Source organism: Linderina pennispora, assembly GCF_002104995.1.
Source record: "Linderina pennispora strain ATCC 12442 chromosome Unknown DL89scaffold_12, whole genome shotgun sequence".
In the NCBI taxonomy this organism is placed as follows: domain Eukaryota; kingdom Fungi; phylum Kickxellomycota; class Kickxellomycetes; order Kickxellales; family Kickxellaceae; genus Linderina; species Linderina pennispora.
In genome coordinates, this window is record NW_024468260.1 from 365,310 (window position 1) to 380,672 (window position 15,363).

The 15,363-nt window shown below is 52.8% G+C and overlaps 6 protein-coding genes across 6 annotated transcripts; all 6 read left to right on the forward strand.

The window, feature by feature from the left end:
• Positions 1-337: 337 nt before the first annotated feature.
• Positions 338-935, forward strand: DL89DRAFT_275586 (uncharacterized protein; the record flags this gene model as incomplete). The annotated part of the gene is made up of 2 exons (XM_040889326.1): positions 338-565; positions 624-935. 2 exons carry the CDS (start codon positions 338-340, stop codon positions 933-935), a joined length of 540 nt encoding a protein of 179 aa, XP_040741435.1.
• Positions 936-1,038: 103 nt separating this feature from the next.
• On the forward strand, positions 1,039-2,030 carry DL89DRAFT_46375 (uncharacterized protein). Its single transcript, XM_040891701.1, has one exon. It carries the CDS (start codon positions 1,359-1,361, stop codon positions 1,857-1,859), a length of 501 nt encoding a protein of 166 aa, XP_040741436.1. The 5' UTR covers positions 1,039-1,358; the 3' UTR covers positions 1,860-2,030.
• Positions 2,031-2,598: 568 nt separating this feature from the next.
• DL89DRAFT_294703 (concanavalin A-like lectin/glucanase) lies at positions 2,599-3,702 on the forward strand (the record flags this gene model as incomplete). The annotated part of the gene is made up of 3 exons (XM_040890553.1): positions 2,599-3,066; positions 3,107-3,423; positions 3,489-3,702. 3 exons carry the CDS (start codon positions 2,599-2,601, stop codon positions 3,700-3,702), a joined length of 999 nt encoding a protein of 332 aa, XP_040741437.1.
• Positions 3,703-4,539: 837 nt separating this feature from the next.
• On the forward strand, positions 4,540-5,820 carry DL89DRAFT_269348 (uncharacterized protein; the record flags this gene model as incomplete). Its single annotated transcript, XM_040888262.1, has 3 exons — positions 4,540-5,083; positions 5,234-5,355; positions 5,461-5,820. Coding segments are annotated over exons 1-3 (542 nt in total), but the record flags the coding sequence as incomplete, so codon positions are not given.
• Positions 5,821-7,148: 1,328 nt separating this feature from the next.
• DL89DRAFT_269349 (uncharacterized protein) lies at positions 7,149-8,601 on the forward strand. Its single transcript, XM_040888263.1, has 4 exons — positions 7,149-7,465; positions 7,528-7,638; positions 7,724-7,930; positions 8,016-8,601. Exons 1-4 carry the CDS (start codon positions 7,283-7,285, stop codon positions 8,214-8,216), a joined length of 702 nt encoding a protein of 233 aa, XP_040741439.1. The 5' UTR covers positions 7,149-7,282; the 3' UTR covers positions 8,217-8,601.
• A 5,618-nt stretch (positions 8,602-14,219) lies between these two features.
• DL89DRAFT_211496 (uncharacterized protein) lies at positions 14,220-14,399 on the forward strand (the record flags this gene model as incomplete). The annotated part of the gene is made up of 1 exon (XM_040884203.1): positions 14,220-14,399. A coding segment is annotated over one exon (180 nt), but the record flags the coding sequence as incomplete, so codon positions are not given.
• Positions 14,400-15,363: the final 964 nt, after the last annotated feature.

Genomic DNA, 15,363 nt, shown 5'->3' on the forward strand with positions numbered 1-15,363 from the left:
CAAGGCCGACGCTCTGCCGCGCCCGCGCCCGCGCCCAAAGACCGTGGACAGCACCGCCGAGGTTCTGCGCAGCATGGCCGAGTCCAAGAACAGCTCGACCACGACAATTGCTGATGCTGCTGGGTCGCCTGCTGAGGAGCCGCCGGCACGCGTCGGCATGTCGCATCCGATCGACTACAAGGTCGCCTACCCAAAGAATGTGACCCTGGCCAACTTTATGTATTTCTGGGCTGCGCCCACGCTCTGCTACCAGCCGTCGTACCCGCGCATGCCCGGCCCTGTGCGCAAGTCCTTTGTGGTCAAGCGGATTACCGAGCTGCTGATCTGCTGTCTGGCCATGTACATTGTGATCCAGCAGTACGCTATTCCGACGCTGGTGGGCTCGGTCATGGCCATTGACAAGCGCGATGCCTTCTGGCTGTCCGAGCGCGTGCTGAAGCTGTCAGTGATCAGTGCCGGTGTCTGGTTCCTCGGGTTCTACGCTATCTTCCATGCGGGGCTTAATGCGTTGGCCGAGCTGTTGGGGTTCGCTGATCGCGCGTTTTATCTCGACTGGTGGAACTCGGTCGATCTGGCTGCGTACTGGCGTGAGTGGAACCTTGCCCATCCACTACTTTTGCAAGCGCCATATCATGATGCCTTTGGTCTCGGCGCCCCTGTCGCTGTCGCCCCACCTGGGTGTCTTGCTGACCTTTGTGGTTTCGGCTGTCATGCATGAGCTGCTGTTTGGCATTCCGACCCACTCGCTCAAGGGGTACTCGTTCTTTGGAATGATGTTCCAGATCCCCTTGATCCAGCTCACCCAGTGGTTGGTGCGGTGGCGTGGACCCGAGTCGGGCCTAGGGAACGCCGTGTTCTGGATATCCTTCTGCATTGTCGGCCAGCCACTGGGTGTCGTGCAGTACTACTATGACTGGGTCAAGAACAACCCCTAGGGGTGCGATGTTACACCACTTGCCCACCATCTCCCTTCTGCTTCTTTTCTTCAACAAAACATGTAGAATTATTGTTTTTGTTTGTGCCCCTGCCTTCTGCCGAACACCAGGCGGATCGGCGATGCTATTTTTACGGGCGGGTCTGCGGTACATGGCAAATCGTTCAATTAAAATACCTCAGTCTTGTGCCGACGGTCCATTGGATCTAGCGACAAATCCCACGCTGGCTTTCGGTATCAGGCGCAACCAGCCTCATCGTCGCTCTCGGTATCAGTCGCGCAGGGGCTGCAGAATGAGCTATCTTGCAGGTGCCGCTTGCAGACACCCCATGGCTGCAACATTCGTCACCCTCTGCATCCCGGGCGATTGAAGCGTTCTGGTCATGCATCTGCAGCCTGCTTGTTTTCCAGAGCCGAAGCCCGGATGAGTCCAGAAGCTCCTTCTTTCTTAGCGGGCTTTGAGTGGAAGGCGAATGCCATGCTACACCGAGCTGAAAATAAACATGTCTGGAAAAAGGACATCCCACCCCCTTTCCACAAATCCCTTCCTCGACACCGCCAAGCGTATTCAGAAAGGCGCTTGGCCAAGACCACGCAGTCCCTTTTCGGGCCTCTATTTTGGAAGCCTGTGGAGATTATCTGCGCGTCGGAAAGAGGGGATGGTGAGGGAATTGATATACAGACGACAATCACCCGCCGCACACCAAGGTTCACAAACGTTGACGGCCCAGCAGCCGGAAACCCGCGCAGAGGGGGAGGCAGGCGGCTAGTAGGACAGCATTATTTGTCTCGTTCCGAAATTGTACTTAAACTTGAACATTGCCTTGCTGGCTTTGTGCGCTTCTCCTCTCTCCAAGCTCTCGCACCAACCCCTTTTCTCTCTTTTGCAACACTTTCTTCTTCTCCCTCAGCGTCTTTCGCTTGACCATTCCCCTCTTCCTCCTCTCTTTTCGCCAAACACTTACCTTTATTTTACAGACGCGCTTCTCACGCCCACCCTCTTTTTACTCTCATAATGAAGGTACGTTTTTATTCCTAGCGCCTTCCTGGTGTGGCGGGCAGCCATATTAGTACTGGGGATCTGTGGTCCCGCCCCTTGCCCAGCGCCTGGGGATGGCGGTCTCGGTCCTTGATTCTTTTGGACACGGTCCGGTTTGCCGGCTCCCCACATACCACCCATCTCCCCACACACCTTTTTGCCAGCGAGAAATGGGCTGAGAATGCTGCCTTTCTACATGGTTTATGTGTCAGACAATAACTCAGGGAAATGGGCATGTTTTGTTGTTTTGCTGGTGCTCTGGAAGAGGGTGAATATGCCTCGATTGTTTTTTTTCTAGCTTTGAATGCATTTTGTTGTCAGAGCTGCGTTGATACTGCATTGTTGTTGCATTGCAGACCATGTAAACTGATGGGCAATCCTGGCATCAACAGAAGCACTTTCTGCGGGATGGCCCCACACATGCCGCATGGCTTCTAGTGGGCTTGCAAGTCACCCGGATGTCTAGCTAAGATCTGCACCCACTCTTTTTTGCCTGTAGTTTTCCACTGTGACAGCCTTTGCCATTGCGGCGCTTGTGCAAACCGGCCTGGCCGCCAAGTGTGGCACGCAGAGCTGCAGCAAGGACTCGCCCTGCTGCGTCAGGGGCTACTGTAACGCGAACGCCATGTACTGCATGCCGTTCAACTGCGAGCCGGGCAACTCGTACTCGCAGTCCTCGTGCTGGGACACAGCGCACTGCGTCAAGAGCAACGTGAACTTTGCCTCGGGCAACTCGTTTGCACAGATCGCCGACTACAGCGGCAACCCGGCGGATGCGGCCTTTGTGTCGCAGTTCGAGCCGTCGAACGCCAAGCAGGCGAACGGCGAGCTGGAGATGACGCTGGTGAAGCAGGGCGACGGCAAGGGCTTCGGCGCCACGGTGATCAACACGCGCGCGATCCAGTACGGAACCGTCACGGCGGTGATGAAGTCGGGCTCGGCCAGCGGCGGCGTGGTGTCCTCGTTCATTATCCGTAACGACAAGGTCGGAGACGAGATTGACTTTGAGTTCGTCGGCGCCGACAAGGCCACGGTCCAGTCCAACTACTACTGGCACGACAACCTCGACTACACCAAGATGGTCAAGTCGCCGGTGCTCCCGGACACCACCTCCAACTATCCACACGTACCAGATCGTCTGGACCCCCGACCAGATCCAGTGGGGCGTCAACGGCAACATCTTCCGCACTGTCAAGCGCGCTGACACGTGGAGCGCCGCGACCAACTCGTTCCAGTACCCGGACTCGGAGTCGTACGTGAGCTTCTCGATCTGGGACGGCGGCTCCGGCGCCAAGGGTACCTCCGACTGGGCTGGCGGTGCCATCCAGTGGGGCGAGAACTCGTTCGTCATGGGCGTCAAGTCGCTGACCATCGACTGCTTCTTCAACGGAAACGAGACCACCTACAAGCCCCCCAGGGCCGCCACCAGTGACAGCGCCGAGGAGTCCGAGTCCGCCACCAAGAGTGCCTCCAAAGACCAAGTCCAAGGCCAAGTCCAAGACCACGTCGGGCCAGCAAGTCCAGCGAGGCTGAGTCTGCCACCGACGACGTCGAGGACTCTGCCACCGAGGATGTCAGCGAGGAGACCGGCGCGACCGAGACCAGCACGACCAGCTCCAAGGTCACGTCGGCGCGCACCTCTGCCTCTTCCTCGGAGAACTCGGGTGTCTCCATGGTTGCGTCGCTGGGTGCCCTTGCTGCGGCCCTCTTTGCTGCCACTGCGTTCTAAGCAACAAAAGAAGATTCGTCTTTTCTCTCTTTGTAATGTTAGAGCGTTTTGGACCGCAAGTCTTTCGCTGCCCTCACCCCGCACTATGTCGTTCACATTTACGTTTTTTCACTGTTCCCTTTTAATTTTCCTTAACAAGTACCCTTTCCTCCTCAAAGTGGCAGTGTCTTTATCTACCCGCTGGTGTCTCGAGCGCTCTCCGATGCCATCCAGAAGCCGACTGATGTTGCACAGTTGTAGGAAGGGGAAACGCAAAGTGGGAAGGTGGGCGATCCTCATTTTCGGAATTTCGACTATCCCATTGAACCTCGAGAGGGAAAACAGGTTTGAAGAAACCAGGCGGTCCACAAGGACTGCATGGCGATTGGTGGGACCGGCTGCGGCCTGGGGAAATAGCAGGCAGATTGCTACAACAGATTCTTCTGACAACAAACACACTGCTGCATTATTCAGTCGCATAGTGCGCGCCATGTACTCAATCCATGCCAGCGTTTTTTTTCGATACAGATATCATACGCGGCCCTTCATTACTTCCGCAGCATTGCATGTCTAGGTGCCATCGAGCTTTTCAGCGTGTCTGCCCTTGTGTCTCGCTCGGTCGTGCAGGATCAGCGCCTGCTCAATTTCTAACCAGAAATAATAGAAGAAATCAGTGCAGCTCCCGGCCAGTTCTGCATTGATGTTTTTCTGCTCGCGCTTCTTGTTGAGGCAGTTGGCAAATTGGAACTCGCTTGGACGATCCCCGCCCTGGGTCCAGGACACGCTTTTTCCCAGACTGAAGGACGATAGCATGCGCTGTGGCCCTTCTGGCTCAGCACTCAATGGTGCCACCGTTTTTCGCACACTATGTCTGCAAAAAGGTGAGTGATTACCAGCAGCAGGTTGCGAAGCAGCTTGGTGCGCTTGCAAAGCGCTTTCCCTCCCCACACACGCTATTCCATTTCATGGGGGAATGAAGTTCCTGCCAGGCGGTTCAGAGAGGGGCGTCTATCCCTGCCATTGCAGAAAAGGATAGGCGTCAAGCAGTACTCGTGCATTTGTTTGCTTTTTTTTTGGCGCTGGTTTTTGTAAAGTTGGTCTGGTTTTCGAGCACCTCTTTCCTCTTCTCTTTCCCGTTTTCTCTTCTTTTTCGTACTCGTTTTAACGACCACTTCCCCTCCTCTCCCTTTTATCCTTCCTGCGTGACCTGCTCCAAAGAGACATTTTAATATCTCTTCAACATCCTGCTCGGCGCACACCTATTTCCCCTCGTTCCTCACCTTTTCCTTTTTTTTTTTTTCGAACTTTCCTTTTGTAACGACCCGCTCTTTCATATCCAACAATGGTCTCGTTCCTTTCCTACATTGCCCCAGTTATGGCTGTGTGGGCACTGTCCGTGCCGGTTTCTACACCACCTACCCGGTCGGCGCTGATGCGATCAAGTCTGGCCAGACGATCACCATTACGTGGAAGCCAGATACCATCGACCCTGTGCTGACGAACGTGCCGCAGTACACGCTGAAGTTTATGACCTGGCGGCAACTTTGTTCAGACAACCGTGGCGACCATCGGCACCTTCGACATCTCGAAGCAGTCGGTCACCTACACCATCCCGAAGACCGCCCCCGGCATGTACTTTTTGATGTACACCGCCTCCACTGGCGGCTCGTCCTGGTCGACCCGCTTCTCGGATTGATGGCGGCGATTCGTGGTATCCGGAGGGTGTCGCCACCGGTGTTGACCCGGGAACCTCGACCACGGCCGCTGTTCCCTCCCGAGCGCCTCCAAGTCCACTGGCGGCCAGATTGGTGAGCCTGAGACCGCCTCCAACACCGCCGTGCCTAGCGCCTCCAAGGAGGAGCCCACCTCCAGCACCAAGGAGGAGGAGACTACAGCTAAGACTACTGCGGATGAGAAGCCTACCCCTTCCTCTTCCCCTGCACCTGCCACCACTAAGGCCAAGTCGTCGGTTGCTGCCACCACTGAGGCTAAGAGTGATGCCCAGGAGGCAACTGACGGTTCTGAGGACACCGAGAACACCGAGGACACGGATGCTACCAGCGAGGAGGGCGACCTTGAGACCGAGGAGAAGTCGAGCGCCCACTCGAGCTCTGCCACTAACAAGACCTCCAAGACCACGTCCAGCGACCAACTCGGCTGCCACCCGCTATCTGTCGATGGCTGCGGCACTGGCTGCCGCTGCCTTCATGCTCTAATCATGCTAAAGAGCTACCTCGTCTGGAAGTGATTTGAGCACGCCTCGCTGGTGCTCATTCAGCCGCTCTTGACCTGTAAGCTTGTACGAAATCCCTCTCGTTCCATTTCATTTACGTTTTTTCTTCTCTTTTCTCTATTGGGCTTTTTTGAAATCGTTTTCTAGTTTCTCTCTCTTTTCTCTCTTCTCGCTTGGAACCAACTTGACAATAATATTTTGAATACCATCACCATCCATGACACCCACTTGATCTGGTTGTTCCCATGTATTGCCATTGAGAGAGGCACTTGCTCTATATTATCCGCTGGGTCATATGGACGGGGTCCAGTGACCTCTGCCCCAGGGTGGCTGTATATTGGTACTGCCCAGTGGAAGGGAGCTGAGCATTGTTTCCACACCACGGCTGACCTGCCGGCAGATAGGTATTTTTACGTAAAAGAGGCTGCGCTGATGTTTTATTTTTAAATGCCACCAATCTCACACGTCTTATTTTTAGCAGCGCCTTTGCTGCAAAGAAAACAGGGACAGAGGCGGATGGGGATGCAATGTCTGTGCGGGACATTTCTGAGTCGCTGGTTTCTCTGCGACAGATGGCCAGGCACATCGCTTGTGCATGCATGTATATGTGTATGTGTACAACTCCCCAGGACCCAGGTATACTGCGTCGGCATCCAGGGCAGTAAATAACACAGGAAGCCACCACTGTTGGAGTATAGCAGGTTGTTTGCTCGACGAATACCCGACTAGGGTATAGGCTAGGTGCATATACTAGTGCATGGAGGCACCTTTTCCGGTTCCTGTAAATGCAATTGACCAGCGTGCACGCGCATACTCCGCAATCTATACAGCCGATGGGCAAAAGTATACCACAGCATTCTTCCCCAACAACCCACACCATGCACACGTTATACATGGGTATGGAGAGATTTGGCCGAGTCAAACGGAGCACAGGTGCCTTCCGAATGCGGCAGCATACGGAGAGAAAAGAAATTTATGCAGCAAAGGTGCACTACTTGCCACATTAATAAATCCCGAGTATGATCCCATGTGCGGCAGCACATCCACGCATTTCTAATCTCTTGCAGTATTAGTGCTTTACGATTTGGGCAGCCAAAAGTAGTTATTTCGAGCCAGGTAATTTTATGGTACAGTATTTTTCCTGATATGATATGCGTTCTACTTCGCAGTATATATGAGACGCCTGCCGACCGCATATCCCAAAGAAAAGATTGCATATTCTACCAACTCCATCCAAACATACCGTGCGTGTCTCCTTTCCCTTTCTGGTTCAGATTTATACTTGTCTGCACCACCTTGTTTTCTCTTTTCTCTTATTTGTTTGACATTAAAATAGCCACTGGCTTACTTTGGAGCCATTCGAAAAGTATGGGGGTCACTCTGGGTTCAGGAACAACGGTAGATCTAGAGAACATACCGCTACGGCAGTTCCATAACCTTTCGATTCACCCAGCAACACCAGTGGTCATTGTTGTGTCGTATATCGCCATCGTGCAGTGGCTAAATGGCTCACGCAGCAAGTCTCTGTCTCCGAGTCGAGGCCAAACGCCAGTGCCTTGAACTGGTCGACGAGAAAGCATTGAAATACAAGCAGAGCGGTCCTTGGATGACAGCGTTTGTTGTCCTTGCACAATGTGCTGCTCGCTGGGTTCTCGTACTGGTGCGCGACCAACTACACTTCATTTTTCGCCAATGTTGTTGACCAGGAGAGCCTAAAGGAAGCGGTAGGTATACAGGCTCTCGTACGCATGACGCTCTACCGCAAACACTGCCACTAATGAACACCCACACGTTATATATGCCCCTTAGTACTGTGACTCGAACCTGACAATATGGAACAACATGTACAAGTTCAACTACCTGTTCTACCTCAGCAAGTACTACGAACTCATTGACACGTTCATCATCCTAGCCAAGGGCCGCAAGGCTACGCTCTTGCAGACATATCACCACGCGGGTGCAATTACAACAATGTGGCTGGGCTGCTACTTTGGCTCACCGCAGCTGATCTTTTTTGTGATCGAGAACAGCATCATCCATACGCTCATGTACACGTACTTTGCCACTGACCGCCATGGGCTTCTCCCCACCAGGTAAAAAGTACCTGACGCACCTGCAGATTGGCCAGTTCTTGCTGGGACTGGTCTTCATTGCTCTGTATATCACCCTGCCAAACTGCTTGACCCCGCTGCAAAAGAACCTGATATACGTCATGCTATCGTACCTCATTCCGCTGCTGTACTTGTTTGTCGACTTCTCCATAAAGACATACGGGAGGAAGAAGAAGACAAAGACCCTCTAATACAAGAGGTGGCATTTGGCGTGCCTGTCGCCGCGATTGATGTGCTCATCCACTGGCCGTCTCCATCCCAAGCCCCCTCCCCTACACAGACCTACGTTTTATTATTATTTTGCTGATTTGTCTTTCATCTTAACTTCCCTATATGATTCTGATAAACTGAAATACCCCTCAGCCTGTGAGGTGTGCCACTGCAGCGTGCCAATGAGGGGAGAGCGCCAAGGCGACCTATGTGGTGGCACATATTCATTGTTCATAAAGGCGGAAAATGCAGATAGCCTTCGCATTTTGGTCATGAGGCTGGGGAAGGAAATGGACCACGCAAGGGAACAAATGCAAACAACGATGCTAGGCACGCATGCTGAGCAGCTAAGCACGCTGGACAAAGGGAGGGCAACTACTGTGAAGCTGCAGCAACAGACAGCTGCTAGACCAGTTCTATCACGTTTGCTCTATAAAAGACCACACTATCTTCGTTGTTTGCAAGCTGCACACACTGAACAATAGAAAGATCCAAACCTGAACTAAGGGCCTTGAGATAGCTGCGTGATCGGCAGCTGCTGTCTGACACACTTCGACGTCTCCACCCTCACCCCGCTACGCCTCTTTGTCGCTGGTTGACTGAGCATACCTACAGAGAATGAAGAGGAGATAGCACAATTAAACGAACAAAATGAGGACAATATACAGCACCCTTTTGTTTACCCGCCATTCCACAGATAACAAGGACGATAGCTTCAGCTGGACTTGACAGGCTATTTTTCAGAGTTCGCCTCATTACTGCGCCGCCAATTCATAACCTCATGGCAAGTGCTCTACAGGCACCAAGCACTCGCTGGGAAGCTGAAAAGGTGTGTTATCGTTGGCAAATAAAATATATCTACTCTTTGTTTACGCTGTGGCTGTAACCAGCAAGCTCTCTCCATCTTTTGCTCGCTGCACCTTGAGAGCCAAATGGATACTCTGCCTTCTCGAGCTTGTAAGGTGCTGAATAAACCACTGTTTCTGCTTTAGTTGCCAGAGCACGTCCCATACAAGCCGCCCAGTCGACTGTCAGCAAGCTCTAGGTGAACTGGACAATATATTGGGTAGTGCGCATCCACTAGTGGCTGACAGTAATATGGTGTCTCAAATCGAGAGAAAAAGGCATAGAAGCAAGCCAATCCCTGGTCAACAGTAGGCTCAGTATGCTCTTGGCTAGGCATATAGGCTTGTTTGCTTTTGGGAGATGGGCTGATCCGCGGCAGGGAGGGATGATCGGAACAGCAGAGAAGTAGCATGTACTCCCTAATTCCAGCATTGGCAAAAATTCTCCTATTCAAAAAAAAAAATAAAGGTGCCAATGTCGCCTGCACTGTTTCGCCTGCATTTATCATCTCCAATACGTTTGAAAATGCCCGTTCGCAAGCCGGTTTGTTGACAGCAAGACACAATTAAACTCCAAAAAGTTGTAAACAGAAATCCGTCACACGCAGTTATTATTACCCTAGTTGGCAGCGAGCACCAGCTGTGGTAGAGTTACTGTGCAGTAGGTCTGGACTGTGGTCTGTCCCTCTTGCTCCCTTATTCCAAGGATGGCTGAGAAAATGAGCGGCCAGGCGCCAGAGCCCGTACTGGACAAGCGCTCCTTACACCCATGCACAATATTAGCAGAGTGTTGTTGATATATACACCAGATGCATTGATCCCTTCTTGTTGCAGGCAGGTAACCAGTGAACCGCCAGTTGACTCGACCTAATATAAACAGAACCACCTCACATCAGAATGGCCGCAGGCGGTCAATTGTGCAATGGCACAAGCCTCAAAAAGCCAAATAATAGAATGCCTGCAACTGCGTTGACTGCGGTGCCTCAATTCGGGTTAACAGGCAGTGTGGGTTGATAAGGGGCTGCTAGCGGCTGCTGGAGAGCATAATTGGCTGGCAGTCTTTTGAAAGCGTGCAATATAGGACTGGTCGCCTGCGCAACATGCAAACAAAACATGCACGCACACCTTGAAATCTAGTCTGGACAATCAGGTGTCTCTGGCTAAAAGAAGTAGAACGCCGGCTGAACTATGTGTGCACAATAGCAGTGCGGGTTATTACACATTGACTGGAGAATAATAACCCTAATATCTGGTGTCGACATTTACATGTTTGTGTAAAGTTAGTGCATAGCCACTAGCGCTGCTTGTAATTGAAGTCGAACAGTGCGCAGCGACAGGGAAGGCATGTGGCACGTGAGGAAGTACGAGCTACAATTGCCAGCGGGGTCACGGTAAACCTAATGCAGTGGGGGCTCAGTGCTTGAGTACATTTGGCACTAAGAATGCCCCAAGGCACATAACCTTGAGCTCGTGAGCACAGTTTTCGCACTCGCTTATTGTCCCGACTCCTCCACAATGCTGCGCTTGAGACAGCAACAACGACAATCTATTGCTGATGCACTTTTATCCAGCGAGAGAGCACCGTTCTATTATCCTCAGCGATTATGCACTCAAGCTAACCTCTTTCACCGCATACTGCCGAGACAAGCCCGCCCAGTTGGTGATGCTAGATTTGTAATATAGTTGAGTAATGATGGGCCTACATGCTCTACATGCACAGGAATAGGAACAGAAGCAGACTGCTATAGCATGAATACCGAGCTCCGTTGAGCCCCGAAGTTTCCTCTACTTTTTCTGGGCGGGCGATCCGGAGTCAACATACATGTGGGGTGTGTGTGCATTTCATGTCGGTGTCATGTGAAGCGACCCCTCCCTCATTCACTGAGCGGCAAGATGTATGCCTAGCCCCGTGGGAGCTGGATTAATTTCTAGCGGCGCGCGCATAGTCTCCTCCTTTACTCGGTGTCAGAATGAGCTCATGCCGCCTCATCTGTCCCTCCCCTCCCTCCCTCTTCCCGTACGATACGGCATATACGCATTACCACCCCCCCTTTCCTCTAACAATGCCACAGCTTGCCTCCCCCTTGCTTCTCGCTAGCCAAAGGTACACAGACACTAGAGGCAGAGTGTGAACAATGGAACTTCAGCTATGTACAGATTGTGGCCATTCTATCAGAAACTTTCCTATTCGCAAAACTTGAACCACTAACAGTGCGTCGAGTCGCCACACCTGGAAGGTGAAGGCACAATAGAAGCTTGTTGAAAATTTTGTGGCCGCGGCCACGATTGTTGATACTGTCCTTCGGTAATGCAAGGAAGTGGGTGGATTTGGCATATGTGTGGCCCCAGCATTTATTGGATGCTGAATGTCAGCCTGGATGGACTCTCCAAGGCTACGCAGCCAGGTACGCCTAGCAATGTGATGCCAGTAGCGGCGCAGCGGCGCATGCTCCCTTTGGGTGTCTCAGAACGAAGCAAAGAAAAAGCGGATGTGCAGTATAGTATGGCCGGGGATTATTCTGCCTGAATGCCGTCCAGCTCTCCAACGAAGGACAAACAACTATTTGCCTTCATAGTCATGTGCGCTGCGGGTCCGAATAAAGGATATGCAGCTTTTTGTTTTGGAAATAGCAGCTAGGAGTGGGGAGGGTGTGATCTGCGGCAGATGAGAATCCACGGCAACACAGGTTGCCGCCTTGAAGCTCGTCAGCAGCACCGAGCCAAAGGCAGCCCGAGGGGATCATGACATGGCTTCTGCGTATATTGATTGCAGAGGTGGCGCGTATCATAAGGCTGGAAAGCAGCGGACAAGCCAATAATGGCGGTGGGGACATCACACATGCGATGGCACATCCTACTGGACATGGCAGAGAATGCGAGGTGGGGAGCGAGGATGGATGGCAGCCATTCCCCATTGAGCAATGGGGAGGAAGGCCGCAGGAAGCGAACTGGCAATAGAGGCAGACAAGGCGTCCAATTTCAAGCGGCAGGCGCAAGAGAAAGTGGCGGTAGCGCAAACATAAAAGGTCGATTGAAAAGAGGGACCAAGGCAAGCTAGGTTGATATTGTTCTCCAAGGCGAAGAGAAAATGCACTAGCCTCCCAGCAGAGAATGCTGGATGTGCCTCTGGCTCATTGGAACAAATAGGACTAGCAAGCTATGCTACAAGGAAAAATGAGCGCAAAGTGGGTCGCAACCACCTGTACTCTCCCCACCCCCCATTCCCACATCTCCATTTCTCACACATCTATTTTGAGATAAAAAAGGGGGAGGAGGAAAATACATGAATACAAAATGGCGGCAACCAAAACACAGTAATCGAGGGCCCGAAAAGCGAGTAACAGCCCAGAAGGGAGTGTGTTGTGCGGCGGGAGTGCGGGACGACGGCGAAGAGGGGAGGAGACTCGAGCTGTGGTGATCTTTTCGGTCACAGACCTCTCAGTTAAGCGGCATGCTCTTTCTTCCATTGACCGCGTTGTTATTGTTATCGCGTCGAGCCCACTCCATAGAAGAGGACTCTAGTAATCCGACCATTTCTGGATTCGCGACAAGCTCCAGACGGCTCCAGGCACGTCGCTGCTGCTTTTCGGGATAAAAAGAGAGCAATTCGTACTCCGCTATACCTGGCTCTCGTCCTACCTCGTCTCCAGCCGCACATTACTTTATCCTTTTTTATTTCCATTCAATCCAGCAGTTGAGGAAAAGCTTTCCAGGGAGGGCTCTTCTTACTACCATTCTACATACCCTAGTCACTCTATTTTTTGGCCAAGAACGGAGGGACCACGTCCGCCTTGAGCCATTAGTCCTGTCTCCAGGTATGTCTATCATGCACAGATGCGTGCATCTTCCTCGCTCCCACCGTATCCGCTTTTTACATTGGGCCTTGATTTTTCCACACGTTTTTCTTTTTCTGATGCGTCAGTTTTGCCTTGTTTTGATGTGGGGGTGGAAAACACCGGCATGTACCTGATCCACATTTTCCCGAGCTTGACCGATATTCATTTAGCCTACCATCGCCCACATATGATTTCTAATCTCCAGTTCGGGCTATATACACTGCAGTATCTCACCCCTCGCTTCTTCACCACGCATACTGGTTACTCGCCCGACATCGGTTGCCGGTCACCTCCCACATCGGGCTAAGCAGTTTTGTTGCGCCTCCTGGCTGCACACTTTATCCCTGTTTTTCTCTTTATTTTGCTGCCGCCACACCGATTCCAGCGCACGATTCCCGGCCAAATAACAACGCTGCATGCCCCTTCTCTCCCCACCCCGAACATTTATTAATTCCTGCTGTTTGTGTGGCCTCAACCGAGCACTGCTGCATGTCTTTTGTAGGGGTTCGCCAACAAGAAAGCGTGCCTTATTTCGCAGGCTGCTGCTCCCGCACTTGCAGGCTGCAATCGCTTTATTGCCATCTATTTTTTCTCCTCTCCACTCGATTCCTTTTTAAGTAGAGGAGGCTTTACCGCGCACTGCATTAGTACAACGGGAGCTGGCTTTCTGTGTCATCGCCCAACCCTGTCTTAGAAAAAAAACAGTCTTGTCCTTGCCGTCCTCCATTCGACAGAAGCCAAAAGCCCTTTTTCCTCTTAGTAGCGGGCCCGGTAGGACACACTGCGCTCAAAGCGTCACAGGAACCTTGTCTATAGCTCGCATCCAGCTTATTATTTTATATTTCCCCTCATTCCCTACTTTGCTTCACTTTGCTTCGCCTTATACTCCACCCACCCTCCTCATCAACCCCTCCTTACCCACCCCCTGAAATCCAGGAAGAATTCCACTTCATCGGAAAAAAGGTACTTGAACCTTGACCCCATCCACCTCGCTTTTATTTCCCCTTTCCTTTTTTCTCTACACCACCACCGTTGCTTCTATACATCTGCCTTTCCTCTATCTCTTTACCATTACAGTCATCGCAATTGATTGCAACCACTAGAGCCTGTAGCAAAAAGACACCCGTTTTGTACCACCGCCCTATATTCATATCCCTAGCCTCCCTTGTAAATCCAGCCTTCGGTTATCTTGTTTCCAAATCTCAATACGACCAGCCAGCACACCGCGTTGTCCTCCCTTACATCGGCTTTCATTGACACACCCATGATGCCAAGAGCAAAGAATACCCCAGGCGGCAGCGCCAAGCCCGAGCCTCCCCGCCCGTACAAATGCCCCATGTGCCCCAAGGCGTTCTTCCGTCTCGAGCACCAGACACGGCACATCCGCACGCACACCGGCGAGCGGCCGCATGCCTGCACACACCCTGGCTGTGAGAAGCGGTTTTCGCGGTCTGACGAGCTGACTAGACACATGCGGATCCACCGACCGGACGCGAACATCAAGCGGGATACGCGCGGGGTGCGGCGCCGGGCAGTTCGTGGAGGAGCCCCCACATCGCAAACGGTGGCGATGGCCAGCGGGGTAATGGGGATGGCGCCTACTGCCACCAGGCCCGCATCGTTGCGAGTTCCGCACGGGTTGAGCCCTCTCATTACTACCAGGCACACGTTTGCTACTTCACCAACGAACGTGGTGTTCCCAGCGTACTCCCATCAACAGCGCCTGCCGTACTCTGCATCAGCGGCCTGGGTTTTCAGCAGCTCAGTTTGGAAATGCAGGCTACCCTTCACAGGCTATGCACCTTGCCGGATCGCATTCGGGGTACATGCGGCCGGAATTGGGAATGCGTCCTCACAATAATTCTAGCATCAGCAGCTACCATCAATACCGTAGTCACTCGTCGTCTCCGCCGCCTCTGTCCCGTGCAGCCGTGCAGGCCAGCCAGCCCCAGCACAGCACCGGAACTCAGCCGAATAGCAGCTGCAGCAGCAACAACAGTCCTCCTGATCACACGCTTAGTGCGCTACAGGGACGGGGCACTGCCTCATGCGCTGGCGGTGGTGGTGGCTCCGCGGATGCACACTCGGGCATTGTGCGCAGAGTCCCCCCCGCACACGAACCCCACCTGCCGTATGACCGACCAGGCAATTCGTTGGCTGCTTGTTCTCTGCGCCGGCTATTGTCACCGCACGAGCGGCGGCCATCCCCACTCAATCTGGGTTCTGCCAGCTCCTCTCCGCGTGCTTTTCCGTCTGGTGCGCCGCACTCGGCCTCTGCAACCGCAACATCGTTTAAGCCACCCGTGCGGAATACGCCCATTGTGCCGACTATTAACTCTAATTCTGGCAGCGCTTTAGCCGCTTCTAGCGCCCTGGAGCCGTTGGCCAAGCTGGCGCCAGCATGCGGGCCGGCTCTGAGCGGAGTGCGGATGCTGTCGAGCTCGGCT